The 16588-nt window shown below is 39.4% G+C and overlaps 1 protein-coding gene across 1 annotated transcript; it reads left to right on the plus strand.

Moving 5' to 3' along the window:
- Positions 1-14245: 14245 nt before the first annotated feature.
- LOC140235904 (uncharacterized) lies at positions 14246-16024 on the plus strand. The gene is made up of 2 exons (XM_072315895.1): positions 14246-14365; positions 15467-16024. Exons 1-2 carry the CDS (start codon positions 14246-14248, stop codon positions 16022-16024), a joined length of 678 nt encoding a protein of 225 aa, XP_072171996.1.
- The last annotated feature ends 564 nt before the right edge of the window (positions 16025-16588 follow it).

A 16588-nucleotide genomic window follows, 5' to 3' on the forward strand; every position in this document is an offset into this window, starting at 1 on the left:
ACTAATATATTCCCATTCGGGTCCAATTGTGCCTTAAATGGGATCGCTTTTGATCCCGATCGTGAAAGATATCGTATCTTATCTCAACAGCCCGCAGTTGGTTCACTGTGTTCGAACTGGAACGAAGCTGAACGTAGTTGCACGTTCCAGATCGGGGGTCCCGATTGTAAGGATCGTGTTAGATCGGTACCAATCGTGGACTCAATCGGGACAATCTCATCGGATCGTATTTGAACGAGAGACCAGTGATCGTGACAGATTGTATTGCTTGAAATAGACTAATCGTGACCGTATCGCATCCAAACATACAAAATCGTGTCGACTCGCTCCACCTCGTACCCAAACGTGAAATTTCACACGAGTTCAACGAAATTTCCATGATCAGTTACGAATGTCCAATCGTGACGTTCGTAATAGATCGCACGATAGTGGGAACCCCGCTTTATCCACTTTGCCACAGCGCCCCCACATATAAAGTCAATGCGATTACAGAAGTCATTAGAGATGAATTAGTACAATATGGATTTAGATTTTGAGACACACACACACAAAAAAAACCCTATACAGACAAAGAAAGGAGCAAAATGCGATACAATCGGTGAAACCTTCCTTTCAAATTTCAAAATTTCACATGGCTACATGCATTTCCCTAATACTTCTTGCAGGTGCCGTGAATGTTATACTGAAAAACTTGTAACTGCGTAAGGTGGGTGATATTTGTTACACCCGAGCAACCAAATTCCGTATGTAGATGTTAGATGATTCTGAAAAAAGTGCCCCGTACTTCCAAGGCTTGTTTAATATTCCGAAGGCTTCGTATTCCTAAAATGAAATGAGATCATAGTTCCAAAGGTTCGCTCTTTTGAAAGACAAAATAAGATTCGTCTATATCAAAAGGTTTATTAATTATCCCCCCCCCCCCAAAAAAAAAAATGAGAAAGAGGTGCGTCATTCTTAAGGTTGTTTGATACCACTACTCCGAGAGAATAGAAAGTGCTTGCTAACGAATCCTCGGAATTACTCTAGCAAGAGAGAGTTAAAGTTATACCTGGGTAAGCGCAGTAGAGATTTCTCTTTCCTCTGGCCTCTCTTGGAACCATGACGTCATAATTGGGATGGTCCAGCGGGACATACTTCCGTGTCAGATTGATGTATGTCCCAAGCACTTCTGAGAATATTTGTGGGCACACATCGCTCAATTCCTGACTTTCATGCAAACACGTGTCTCCAGATAAATCACACATTCCTGGTCAATAAAAAAAAATCATTTTTGCACGGACAGTATTCGAGCAAAGTACAAAGCATCAAACACCAAAAAGAAAAGAGAGACAGCAATACCTATAAAGAAGGTAACTTTCTGTTACTGTTATGATTGGTCTATAATAAGACATATATAATGGGGATAAAGAAATTATACAGAAAAATCATGTTTTTAGCATATTTCCTATTTATTTCTTTATATTTTGGTAAATAGCGCCCTCCATGGGCAACCTTGTGAAAATTCAAATGTACGGTCATGTAGAGTATGAGTTACTCTACCCACGTGCCAAATATGACGATAATACATCAAATAATAAAAAAAAGTTACATGGGGGGGGGCACAATGTGCCCCCCCCCCACCCTTGGGCCTGCGAGGGGTCAAAATAGCTTGGGCTTAATAGGGTTAAGGACGGAGGTACCCTTCCTCTATCTTAGTTCGCATCTTGGAAGCCTGAAATATTCGTAAAGACTGTTTTGAAAGCGTAATCGAACATACTGGCAGGAAAAATCAACAACAAACATAAAATCAACGCGCTCCAACAACAATAGAACACCTAAATCAAAACAACTATCCCGATTACGCACTGCCAATGACGCCAGTCCCCGCCGCTCAAATCATTTCTTCTTGTTCTTATATATTATGGTCTAATTTCTTATCGACTTATCTATTCAATTTTCTTTTTTTTTTCATTTCATTACTCAGTCTTTTCTACAGGACCGAAGGTCCGAAAATGGCAAAAGTTCGTGATGTAGAATTAAGGTTCGTTAATCCGAAAACGAAAAAAAAAAAATCATTCAGAAGGCTCGTTAATCCGAAAAGGAAAAGAAAAAAATCATTCCGAAGGCTCGTTAATCCGAAAACGCTAGAAAGTTTGTAATTTTAAAGTACGTTAATACGCCCCTTTTCATTTTCCGATTCCTAATACTATTTCATTTTTTGATTAACGAACCTTCGGATTCAACGAAAACACCTGTTGTTGCCAATCTGCAATTATTACCTTACGGTTATGAAGATATAAGTTTTACTATTATCCTATTACCTCTTTAAGCCCTGTATACCTTAATGGAATTTGTTTTTTTATGACAGAGACATAAGAAATTTTATTCAACCGATGCTTTCCTTGGTGCTCACCTGGCAACGGGAACGTTAGAATGAAGACTGCAAGCCACAGGTATATGAATATCTGCATGATAAAAACAAATGAAGTAGTTTATGTCTTCCAGTCTCTCCACTAATCGTGCAAAAAAAGAATAAAATCTCAAAAAGGTTTATACATCTATACGGTCTACTAACGTTATATCGAGAACGGTTTTAACGAAATTCCGGTTACAACGTAATTAAAATTCTGGCCGCCAACTTATCGACTCTATGTCACTAGCTGTATATATTTTTGTTTTCTGTTATAACGAAATTTCGAAATAACAAAAAGGAAACTGCTTGTCCCGATGACTTTGTTATAACGAAAGCACTCTTTATCTAAATATTGTGATACCAATGGACACGTGTATATAACACTGTGCTGATTTTAATAGACATTATTGTACATGTTGGGATAGGATTAAATCACATTTAGAACAGTGGAATTTGGAACTTCAGCATCACTGCCTGCTTGTCTAAAAAAAAAAAAAAAAGGCAAACAAATGCATTGTTCCATTTTTGACAAATTGCAATCCTGAACACAGATTCAGAAAGATAAACAATTTTCAAAGAAATTGTGATCTCCACTTTCTGCCAAATCGCTTCGTTCTGCAGTATTCCAGGCTTTACTGTTGAAGTTGAAGACAAAGACATACACCTAATAATATATCACTTGCATGTATACACATAGACGTGTACACAAACATATATATATATATATATATATATATATATATATATATATATAATTATGAAGAGTTTGTTCGCAAAAAGCGATAAGTCCATAATTGCCAAATGGAGATATTTGCGATTAAAGGTCAAGAAAAATCAAGAGAATAATAAGAAATTTGTGCTTCTTTTGACCATAACTTCAAAAATGTACCTTTATATGTAGTGACCAATATATCATCTAAAAGGTATTATTTTGTACTTTATGACAGAGACCGTACTTCAAAATCTTCAAAAATGGACTTATCGGTTTTTGCTAACAAACTCTTCATATATATATATATATATATATATATATATATATATATATATAGATATATATACTATATGTGACCGTGCACCTAAAAACGAATATGAAGTCGCACACACTTGTTTTGCGTGAGGACTGAAAATAAGTGAAATGGGTCAACCTAGCCGAACTTGACATTTTCATATTTTCTGAAAGAGCGGGTCTTCTTTTACATAATGCTAAAATTTGGTATCATAAAAAGGGCAGGAAAGTGTGGTTTTTTTTTAGCAGTTTATCTCGAATATTTTTGGTAGAATAGTGTGATTAGGTGTTTCTTTAGAATCCCTTTTTCATTTCTGAAAAACCTTGTCCACACTCTTCACTTTCAACTCTAATAACATTTGAAAGGATAGCGCTACTGCTTTGAAAGTTGGCATTAATTATTGACAGAATGTGTTAATGAGGAATGCTTAATTTCAGTTTAATTTGATAATCCCTTCATTGTTGTTACTCTGGTGGTTTACTTCCTGTTTTTGTCCCATTCATCGCACAGCCAGCACGGTATGGTAAAGATTAAGCGCTTGAATAGACACTGTACTTCAGAGCCTCTTTTCTCAGTTCACACTTTTCCTGAGTTTGTGCTTTCTTTCCGATATTAAGATTTAGGTTATATTTAGGTTAGGAGAGTCCATTTGATTTGAGTTATACATCATTTTAAAGCTTAAAATCTGCTCTTTCAGAATATGGTCTTAACTACAAATTCATGTCTAGCGACTTTTTTTTTTTTTGAGGTGCAAGGTCACATATATTACATAAATACATTATGTGACCGTGCATTACAAAGTGAACAAGGAATCCCACGCATTGATTTTGTGTGAAGATAGAAAATAGGTAAAAAAGTTTTTCTTTTACATTATGCAAAAGTGTTGAATCATAAAACGAGCGAGAAAAAGTAGTTTTAGCAGTTTCTCCTCGAACATGTTTTTTTTTTGTAGAATAGTGTGATGAGGTGTATATCTTATTATGTCTCTTTTCATTTATTAACAACCCAGTTAACACTCTACAATTTCAAGTCTAATAACTTTAACAAGAAGGATGCCACTGCTTTGAAAATTGGCGTTGATTATGGTCAGAATATGTTATGCTTAAGTTCATTTTACCTTGATGACCCCTTCATTGTTGTTGTTCGGTGGTTTACATCCTGTTTTTCCCTATTCATCGCACAGCTATAAGGCTCAGCTTACAGAGATATACTATTGGGTACTCAGCCTACTTCATACTTTCTGTGGCTTATATAGATCCTGTCAATCTTTCCTGATTATTCTCTTATTATTTGAAACCTAGGGCTACATATGTGTGAGTTTAAGATTCTGCCACACACCCTAATTTACTGTCTAATCATGTGCATAACATCATACCTAAAAATAACCCCCAAAGACTGGGCTACGAAAAAATAATATGTGACCCTGCACCACGAAACCAACAAAAAGTCGCCAGACATGAAATTTTAGTTAAGGGCAGATTCTGAAAGAGCAGACTCGAAGCTTTAAAATTATGTATAACCCAATTCAAATGGACCCCTCTAACCTACCTAAATACTGGAAAGAAAGCACACACTCTGGAAAAGTGTGAACTGAGAAAAGAGGCTCTGAAGTATACACGGCCGATTCGAGCGCTTTATCTTTTACCAAGCCGTGCTAGCTGTGTCATGAAAGGGACAAAACATAGGATGTAAACCACCGGAGCAACGGCAATGAATGGATTGTCAGATAAAGCTGAAATTAAGCATGTTCTATTAGCACATTCCACATATGATTAATGCTAACTTTCAAAGCAGTAGTGTCATCCTTTCAAAAGTTATTAGACTTGAAAGTGAAGAGTATGCAAAGGATTTCAAGACATGAAAAGCGGCCTCTAAGACATACCTGATCATTCTACTCTTCCCCTTAAAAGGGTTGTAGAAAAACTGCTAAAAACACACTTTCCCATTCATGTTAAGATACCAAACTGAAGAATAATGCAGAAGAAGGATAGCTCTTTCAGAAAATATGAAAAACTCAAGATTGACTATTTGAACCATTCACCTTTTTTGAGTCCTCACTTAAAACCAAGGGGTGCGACTTTTATGTTTGTTTTGTGGTGCACTGTCACATATACACAGATATACTGTATAATCATATCATGGATGACATTGGTTGGTAAACTAGGCCAAGTAAAAACGGACTTCATATCTCCTGTGGCGCTTTTATTGCACACGTTTATGTCAGCAAGTTACAAAGCGAATATGCAATATGATTATGATGATACCAAAATGTGGCAGCGGCCTCCCAAATCCTTGTATTTACCTTCTTTTCCATACATCTCGATCGGAGGGATATGATGCCTTTGAGTTTCTCCATATTCTGAAGTTTGAATGGAGATACTTTCCACTTTCAAGGCTGCAGTAAAAAGAAAACGAACTGTCGCACCTATGCTTCAACATCCAATGTGAACGAGCTGATAAGAGGACATAAGTACGCCAAGTATCAATAGCAGCATATGGCTTAGAGAGAAATACATAATGATACAAAGGGGTGGGAAGACGGCTTGTTTCTGCTGGAGCTGCTGTCACGGAAACGAAATAAATTTGGAAATGATCGTGATCTCAGGATGAATTCTTTCCGCTAAATGTGCAACAATAAAACTTAGAGTTAGAGTTTTTACCATTTGTTTTTACTTTAAGAATTGGGACCATTCTCATAAACTATCTTCTCTATTGCTTTTCTGCCATGGCAACAACCAATAATTGAATTATTTATGGTTAGTCTGTGGCTTTAAAGACTCTGGGGGAGGGTGTAGATGCAAGAAAGATAGCACGGCGAAATACACCTTATTATTACCACACTGCAAGTTATTTCAAGAATAGAGGATATTATTGTCTACCATTTTCTGCTCAAGTGTCCTTTGATGCAACAGTGACAGAGTTAGTACTCATCACACAATTGATTGAGAGAGAAATATATATAATTTCGAATTGCTGTAGAATCAATGTTTAGCTCGGGAGGTGTCTCAGATACAATACAATAGTTCTCTAACGTTTTTTTTTTTCTTTATTTATTTATCTAATTCTGATCTTTGGTCATGTTAGCTCATTCACCAATAAGTAGTGGTCTCCCATGGAATCCTGACTAGTATTATTGAAGGTACGTACATTTAATAGCAAATCGAATACACAGAAGATAACATAGATGCACACTGTAAATTGCAAAGTAACATAAAAATGCAGTGTATATTGACTTTGCCACAAGAAGAGTTCACCAGAATACCGATAAAACAATTGAAACGCAATTGCGCAGTAATAGACAGCTAGCAGATTTCGTGTGTTGTTAAAAAAATCTCTCAAATGATTTATGGAAGAAGCTGATCTGATTGAATAATCTATTCAATTCAATTCAATTCAATCATAGTTTATTCCCAATCAACGAAAAAACAAAAACATAGTACAATCTCCAATCAACAAAAAATCAAAACATAGTACAAAGTATACATGTCATGAAATGATATTGTTCAAACATTTGCAAAAGATTCATGTAATATCCGAGATAAATTATATAACAACATATGTGACCCTGCACCTCAAAACAAACAAAAAGTCGCCAGACATGAATTTTTAGTTAAGACCATATTCTGAAAGAGCAGACTTTAAGCTTTAAAATGATGTATAACTCAAATCAAATCGACTCTCCTAACCTATCTAAATATTGGAAAGAAAGCACAATCTCAGGAAAAGTGTGAACTGAGAAAAGAGGCTCTGAAGTACAGTGTCTATTCGAGCGCTTAATCTTTACCAAACCGTGCTGGCTGTGCGATGAATGGGACAAAAAAAAAACAGGAATTAGACCACCAGAGTAACAACAATGAAGGGATTATCAGATTAATCTAAAATTAAGCATGCCTCATTAACACATTTTGTCCATAGTTAATGCCAACTTTTAAAGCAGTAGCATTATTCTTTCAAAAGTTATTAGAGTGGACAGTGAAGAGTGTGGACAAGGTTTTTCAGAAATGAAAAAGGGATTCTAAAGACACACCTAATCACACTATTCTACCAAAAATGTTCGAGATAAACTTCCAAAAAAAAAAAACACACTTTCTGCCCGTTTTATGATACCAAATTTTAGCATAATGTAAAAGAAGACCTGCTCTTTCAGAAAATATGAAAAAGTCAAATTCGGCTATGTTGACCCATTTCACCTATTTTCAGTCCTCACGCGAAATCAGTGTGTGCGACTTTATGTTCGTTTTGAGGTGCACGGTCACATATGTTTATATATATATATATATATATATATATATATATATATATATAAACAATAATTAGGATGATCAATACATATATACCGATGTGTTGGCTCAGTGAGTAGAGCGGCTGCCCTCACAATTGGGAGGTCGTGGGTTCAAACCCCGGCCGCGTCATACCAAAAGGCGTTAAAAGATGGGAGTTGCTGCTACCTTGTTTGCCGTTGAACAATTGAAAAGGTTAGAGCAACGTCGATCTGGCGCTGCTCAGTGGCTGCCGGGCCCACGATCAATTTGGGCAAAATGAATTTCCATTCTTGGACAGTAAAATTTGGAGTTTATATCCAAAACAATTATTATTATTATTATTATTATTATTATTATTATTATTATTATTATACTTCGTGGACGTGCGGAAAATAGATTCCATTATGGAAAATAGTGATCCACTAAAAAGCAAAGCTCGTGGGACGTATAGATCGCCAGATAAATAATGAGTAAATAATATAGTATTCGAGGGTTTTTATAGTTATTATATTTGATATAGATTATTTAAATCATTTGTAAAAAAAAAAAATACATATATATATATATATAGTAGTTATATTGAGATACACAGGTCGGGAAAAATATATATAAAACATCAATGCTAATGCCCGGACGCTGTTCACTAAACCACGTGTACCGGGAAAATATGACAAGGACAACACACTCGTACGCACATTACCCACACACATGTAAGACGCGAGACAGTACCGAGAGGAGAGAAGACGGTAACAATACAAGTCTACGAAGAACAAAAGACAGAAAAGGAAGAGGAGAGAAGAAAGAAGAGAGGTCTGCATACAGAACACGCAAAGTGCAAAGTGACATCAGGACAGGTGAAAGCTCAAGCATGAATTAGAACAATTTAAATTATCTAAAATTATAAGTAGAGAGTAGATGTTTTCTGAATTTGTATTTAAATGTGACGAATTTGGGGGAATCTTTTAAACTATCATCTAGGTTATTCCAAAGCTTGGGTCCGGTATAAAGAAATGTACTTTGGGCATGTGCGGTTCTCATTAATGGAAGATGAAATTCATCGGATCGTCGCGTGGGATAATAATGTACATGACTGTTTCGATGAAATAAGTCATGAAATATTTTAGGTAAAAAATTACTGTTACAATTAAACATAAACTGGCCAAATTGAAACACATACAAATCTTTTAATTTTAAGTATATTATGGTAAAAAAACAAAGCATCTGTATGTTCCCGGGTATGTAGATTAAAAACAATTCTGAGCGCTTTCTTTTGCAATAAAAAAAGTTTATCTAGTAATATCTGATATGCATTACCCCAAGGAAGAATCCCATAGTTTAAGTAAGGTAATATCAAACTAGAATAAAGAGTTGATAATGCAGATGAAGGAAGATAATATTTTAATCTGTTCATAACACCAATATTACGTGAAATAATTTTTCATATATTATTGACGTGTACTCTTCGGAGTAGAACCGCACGTATGAAACAAGAAGCGCGAACATAACAATATATACAAAACGAGCAAACCATTCAGGCGAAACAGTGCGTACGTTGATTGGCTGACGTCAACATGAGTCAGAATCTAAATCAAAAGAGCGCCAATGTGCGTACAAACTCCTTTTGCCTGCATAGAATAGAACTGGTCAGCTGAATGAATGTAGCCCCAATGTACGCTTGAATGGTTTGCTCGTTTTGTATATATTGTTATGTTCGCGCTTCTTGTTTCATACGTGCGGTTCTACTCCGAAGAGTGCACGCCGAAAACGTTCAGTAGCAGTATGTATTTGTTTAACGCAATTTTGAAGTTTTGTACCACCAAGCATCTCTTTGTATATATTATTGATATGATTCCTCCATGAAAGCTTGTTACCAACACAAACACCAAGAAATTTAAAAGAAGAAACTTCTTCTAGGGGAGTAGTATCAAGTGTTATATTGCCTGGGAGGCTGTCTAAAGAGTTACTACAAAACATAAATTTTGTTTTTTGAATATCTAGTGACAATTTATTTGCGTATATCCATTGTATAACCTTTTCCAATTCTTCATTTACTGTTCTTGTTAAGATATTTGGGTCAGGGTGGGAAAAGAAAAGGTTAGAGTCATCCGCGAATAAAATGAGAGATAGTTTCTCCGAGGATCTATGAAAATCATTAATATAAATAATAAATAAAAGTGGGCCTAATAAACTCCCTTGTGGAACACCACATGCAATTGTTTTATTTTGAGAGTCAAAGCCGTTGACATGTACAAATTGGGATCTTTTTGATAGGTAACTCGTGAACCACTCCAAGGCCTTTCCACGTATGCCATAATGGGAAAATTTGGCGAGAAGTATTTCATGGTTAATCGTGTCAAAGGCCTTGGAGAAATCCAAAAAGATACCTATTGTGTGTGAAAATGTTTCGAGTGCGTGTGTGACTTTGTCAGTGAGGGCGAGTAGTGCGTGTGTTGTGCTGTGATTTTCTCTAAATCCAAATTGAAAATTTGAAAATATGTCACTAGTTTTAAGAAAATGTCCTGTCCTGATATAAACTATTCTTTCGAGAATCTTAGAAATAGAAGATAATAAAGATATGGGTCTATAATTATTGACATCATCCTTCTCCCCTTTCTTATAAATATAGGAATTACTTTCGCTATTTTCATACTATTTGGCACTTGGCCGGTTGTAAGCGATGAGTTGATAATGTGTACTAAGGGATCCACTATTTGGGGAATCAGTTTTTTTATCAAATGGTTGTCAATTTCGTCGTGGCCAGGACTTTTTCCTTCTTTCAAATTGGCAAAGATCTTTGTTATTTCTTCTTTATATGTTTGGTCGAAAAATATAGTTTTGGATTTAGGTGTATCTAAAAAATCACTAAAAGATTTACTAGAAAGAGGAATATTTTGAAAAAGATTTTTTTTTTCCAATTGAAGAGAAGAAGTCATTGAAAATTTCAGCCATGCCAGTGGTAGTGTTGCTGGAGGCATTGCCCCAACGAACTTTAGGAATATCAGATGAATTATTAGGTGTATTCATATCATTTTTTAATGTTTTCCATGTGTTTTTAATATTATTTTTATATTTGCTTATCTGATTAACATAAAAATCTTTCTTCTGCGTTTGTAACAATTTGGTGAGTGTGTTTTTGTATGAAACATATTTTTTCTTATTTTTTCAGTGGGGTTGCATCTGTATTTGTAAAACAAATTATTTTTCCTAATTATGGATCGTAATATAGACTGAGTTATCCATGGGAGTCTTGGAATTTGCTTATATCTATTTTTTATGTTACGCAGGGGAATGTGTTTATCAATTTCGGAGGTAATAGTAGATATGAGATAATCATAAGACAAGTTGACATCGGTAGTGTTGTATACAGAAGACCAATCAATTTCTTTTAAACTGTTTTGGAGACTAGTAAGATTATCTGCAGTAATCTTACGTCGCTTATAATAATTATTTTGTTTAGTCAATTTGATTGGAACCTGGGCAAATATAGGATGATGGTCATGATGTCTGAGAGGATGATACTAGACTCAGGAAGTGGAAGAACATTACAAAAAAATGTTGTCTATGAGGGTAGCCGACTGGCTGGCGACGCGGGTAGGCTTGGGAATTGATGGTAAAAACGAAGCAGACATTAATATTTCTATAAATTCTTGTGGGCTATTTGGGGAGTTACATTTCATGAAATCGATATTAAAATCGCCCATCAGAAATGTATCTTTATTGAGTATAATGGGATTTTGTACTAAATCCTGCAAAACTGTCAAAAAATCATTCAAGTTCGACCGAGGGGGTCTGTAGATTACGCCAATCTCAGTATTTTTTCCATGTGGATTTATCAATTCAATAAATAGGGATTCGAGTACATCGCTCATAACACTAATCTCCTCATGTATAATATATCTAAATTTTTTCGAGATATACAAACAAACTCCACCACCAACTCTCTCGTTTCTATTTCTAAATACAAATTCGAATCCGGGTAAAGAAAATAAATGACTGATATTGGAATTCAACCATGTTTCTGTAAGCTCTATGATGGAGCAAGATTTTTGATTTGGGTTTTTTAAGAATAAGCGCAACTTGTCAAAGTTTGTATTAATACTGCGTATATGTTTAAGTGAGCTAACAAAAATGTTTCATCATCTGTATTCGTAATACGATTTTTATACTGATTTTCAGTCAAATAAACACATGGTGGTTTCTGAACCGGATCATTTAAGTCAAAATTATATTCAAATTCTTGTGCTGAGGTATTGTATTTATTGGATATGTAATCTTCATACGAACTGGAAATAATTCCCTTTAACAGCCATAGTTGTTAAAATGGGTTTACAGACGGCAGCTAACCTTTTACTTCATTGGGGCCTCCGACAGGTGGCCAGCCTTGGCGAGGCGTAAATAGTTAGCGCGCGCATACAATGTATTACAATTTTGTTGACTTCAAACGGACCGCTTTCCGGTTATGTCCAAAATTAGATTCGGGTTTGCGCGCTCTCGAGTTACGGTTCCCACGTAGCGGTCGGGCGTGGGAACGGAATCCATACTCCCTTCATTCTGCACTTGGTTTTCATGGAGATCGGGTCATTGGTGTAGCTCGTGGTTCTGCATAGCTATTTCATTCATTCAAGTTCGTGGTTCTGCATAGAGATTTCATTCATTTAAAAGTTCGTGGTTCTGCACAGCTATTTCATTCGTAGCCATTTCATTCAAGTTCGGAATGCCCAAGCAGAAGGGGAAACGTGCGAGGTCGGAGTCTGGGGTTGGGCGAGCCCTGGAGCCATCAGAGCCCGGCCGCCGTCAGCTCGGGGTAGGCCTAGAAATAGAAGGTCGGCATCGGCGACGGGGCGGGCAGAAGGGGCACATTCCAACGAACCGGATGCGGGTGATGAGAGGCAGACAAGGGGCCCTGCAGTGGCCGGGCCTTCCGGGGAAGCTACTGGTGACGGTCTGATGGGGACAAGCTCCGCTAGATTAACTTCCACTTCAGGGGCAGGAAGTTCACTTGCTGCCCTGCCGAGGGGCGCTGCATCAGAGACAGCTATGGGCGGTGAGTTAGAAAGTGTGCAAGCCTCTTGGCCCGTAGTTTGTAGTGGAGTGAATGAAGCGAATGTCATAGCTGCGGATGAAGTTGTGCGGGAGCATGCAAATACCCCCTCATTATTGGCAATGGCAAGGGATGAGTTGGGCTCTACTGTCCCTTTATCGCTTAAGGAAAAAATTTGGAGGGGTGAATACCTAGAGTTAGGGTGTCTGTTAAAAAATGCACCAGCCCAAGGGGATGATTCGGTCATGGTATTAGCGGTGTCTGGCTCGGGTACCGTGCAGCTGCAGCCACAGCGCAGGGCCCCGCGCATCACTTCCATTGAGCAATGGACGAGCGCCTTTTTGGTTTTTGCATCCATTTACGCCGAAAAGCACGTACTTAGGGCCCGTGAGCTCTTTAAGTACATGGATATTGTGCGTACTGCTGCTAGGTTTGGGGGCTATGCATGGCGGACATATGACACACAATTCCGCCTACGCCAACAACATGAACCCACACGGTCATGGGCCAGGGTGGACAGTAAGCTCTGGATAATGACGGCGGCGGCACCGTTCGTGCAACCGAGCTCTCGCGCTGCTACGATCGGAACTGGGGGCAATCGCGTGGCGAATTTTCGTGCCTTTTGGAACGCTGGTCGCGGAGGAAATTTCGCAAGGGGCAGAATTGGTGCTAGGCTTGGATACAATGTGCGGGCAAGCGGCCCAAGATACTGCTATAGTTTCAATAACGGGCAGTGTAATAGACAGCCGTGCAGTTTCACCCATGCATGCGAAAGATGTGGCCGAAGCTCGCATGGTAGCGCCCGGTGTCCGCGGGGCCGAGGCGGGAACAAGAACCCGAGCACCAACACCAATTAAGTCTGATCGTTTGGCCCCATTTCTTACGCGTTACCCAAACGCGCAGGATGCTCAGTTTTTATGGGAAGGTTTTCAGCAAGGCTTTCGTATTGGGTATAGAGGGCGAAGAGTTACAGTTAGGTCCAGAAACTTGAAATCTGCGTATGAACTTAAAGGTGTATTGCATAATAAACTGCAAAAAGAGATTGCGTTGGGCCGCATCGTAGGGCCTTTCGAAACTCCGCTATTTCAGAATTTTCGGTGTTCACCTGTGGGATTGGTCCCTAAGAAAACCCCGGGCGAGTATCGAATGATTCAGCACCTCTCAGCGCCAAGGAACAATTCTGTAAATAGGCAAATAGACCCAAACGATTGCTCGGTTATGTACGCTACGTTCGATGACGCCATTGCGCTGGTTCAAGGGGTGGGCACTGGCGCATGCATGGGAAAGGCTTATGTGAAATCAGCCTTTCGCCTGTTGCCTGTCCATCCTGAGGATTTTGATTTGTTAGGGATGTGCATTGATGGCAAGTTTTACTATGACAGGTGCATACCCATGGGCTGTTCGATTGCTTGTTCAACCTTTGAAAAGTTCAGCGCCTTTCTTGAATATTGTTGTAAGGAGGTCGCAGGGTTCAGGAGACATGTTGCATTATCTGGACGATTTCTTTTTCGTGGGGAAGTCTGCCATTGAATGTAGGTACCTAATGTATAGTTTTCAGGCCACGTGTGAACGCCTTGGAGTACCTATTGCCCAGGAGAAGACGGAGGGGCCAGTGACAACCATCACCTTCTTAGGCTTAGAGATAGACTCGGTAATAGATCAGGTGAGAGTGCCTCACGAAAGATAAGGTGTCCTCCTTATTAGAAAAGATCGGTGTCATTCTTAGTAAGGAGAAGGTGACGCGGCGAACATTGCAATCGGTAGTTGGCAGCCTCAATTTCGTATGTAGGGCGGTTGCACCCGGTCGAGCCTTCTTGAGACGGCTAATCGATTTGGCTTCAAGTGTGCGGAACAGTAGGCCTACCATAAAATTCGTCTTTCCTTGGGGGCCAGGGAAGACCTAAAGGCACGGCAACAATTTTTGTCTAGTTTTAATGGCAATGTTCTCTTCCCGGCTTCGCATACATGGAGCAGCGAAGAATTGCAATTTCATACAGACGCATCTGGGGGCATTGGATTTGGTGCCTACTTCAACGGCAAGTGGACACAAGGCAGATGGCCGGAAGGTGTCGGCACTCCTAGATATTCTATTGCCTTTCTGGAATTCTTCCCCATTGTTGTTGGAATACATTTGTGGGCATCTCACTTAGCTAACAAGCGAGTGTTGTTTTGGTCGGATAACCAGGCCGTGGTTGCAGTAATAAACTCACAGACATCCAAATGCTCCTTGATTATGCAACTACTGAGGGAGCTGGTAGTCACTTGCCTTTGCTATAACATACGATTTAAGGCCTGCTATGTTCCAGGCGCGCAAAATAATGCTCTTTCTCGTTTTCAGAACGAGCGTTTCAGGCAAATCGCACCGCACTCAGACATGCACCCGACGCCTCCCCCGAGCCATCTATGGTCGATCTTCAACAGGAGTTGTCGGACCTAATGGGGGGCATCTAGGTCTCAAAACACATATGCGGTGTATCGGCAAGCACATGAATCATTTTGTAAGTTTCTCGCAATTTACATTCCGGGAGAATACGCATCATTTTCAGATGAACAGGTTGCATTATTCATTACTTATTTGTCTCTTCAAGGTTACGCGGCGTCCACCATTTGCGCATATATTGCGGGGTTATCATTCCATTTGCGGTCTTCAGGGCTCCCAGATGTAACTAAGCACTTCGTAGTCGGTCGATTATTGGAGGGTTGCGGTAGGCGGCGTTCTAGGGCGGATACACGTTATCCTGTTACAATGTCCTTATTGGAAAAGTTGCTTCCTTGTCTTACAAGGGTGTGCACGTCCTATGAAGCGGTGCTTTTCAAAGTATGCTTTACAGTTGCTTTTTTCGGGTTTTTGAGGGTTGGCGAATTCACCGGTATCTCACGGTCAGCAACCGGAGCCAACCTGAGAATTAATGATGTGGTAGTGCGTCGGCAGTCCCTTTGTCGCCATCTTAGACTGTTTTTTCGATCATCTAAAACAGACCAGTTGGCCAGGGGTTGTTACATTATAATTCCTGAAGCCGCAGGTAGCCCGCTTTGCCCAGTTGATGCCACCGTAAATCATCTTGCAGTAATGCCGCATTCAGGGGAAGCCTTCTTCTGTGCATTTGATGGTCGGCAGCTGACGAGGCGCGCGTTCACGGAGGTTCTGCGGAAATGCCTGTCTTTTTTAAATTTGCGGTTTGCCTCTCACTCTTTTCGCATCGGTGCGGCGACATCGGCAGCGATGGCGGGTTTTGACGTATCAGCTATTCAGAGAATGGGTCGCTGGGCAACGGACACACACACGCGTTATGTACGCATAAACATGCTGGATGAGTTGTAGTTCGGAATGATACTAAAGCCTGGCGTTATGATTTATGAGAAAGGTTTATGTAGTGAAGCTTTGCTGGAATTTGATTGTGTGACTTGCAGGTCTCTCCCCCCCCCCCCCATTAATGCAGGCTATTAGGCGCATACATAGATACAAAGGGATTCAGATGTTAAGGGGTGTATTTAAACAATGACCTTAAACAAAACATGAATACCACGAATACCACCTTTTCAGAGCTCTGCTGACTGGGCTTCTGGATTTTTGCTCTCATGCCCAAGTCACATAGACATCCCGGATAACCCCAGACCACCCCCGATCTGATCCGGGGTGATCTGGGGAGAGATCCGTGTTGATGCCTTGGACATCCCTGAACATCCGTGTTCATCCGTGTACATCCGTGTACATCCGGGGACATCAGGGAGGTAAACACAGCAACTTTTGGAGGTCAAAAACATCCAGCTTCATCCGTTGGCACAGAAATCCAGGATGGTCTCAGTGGCTGCCATGTAGCTGCCGTGTTTGTCCGTGTAGATGCCGCGCTCTTTCGGCCTCATCCGTGTAGCTGCCGTGATGATA

Source organism: Diadema setosum, chromosome 12, assembly GCF_964275005.1.
Source record: "Diadema setosum chromosome 12, eeDiaSeto1, whole genome shotgun sequence".
Classification (NCBI taxonomy): Eukaryota; Metazoa; Echinodermata; class Echinoidea; order Diadematoida; family Diadematidae; genus Diadema; species Diadema setosum.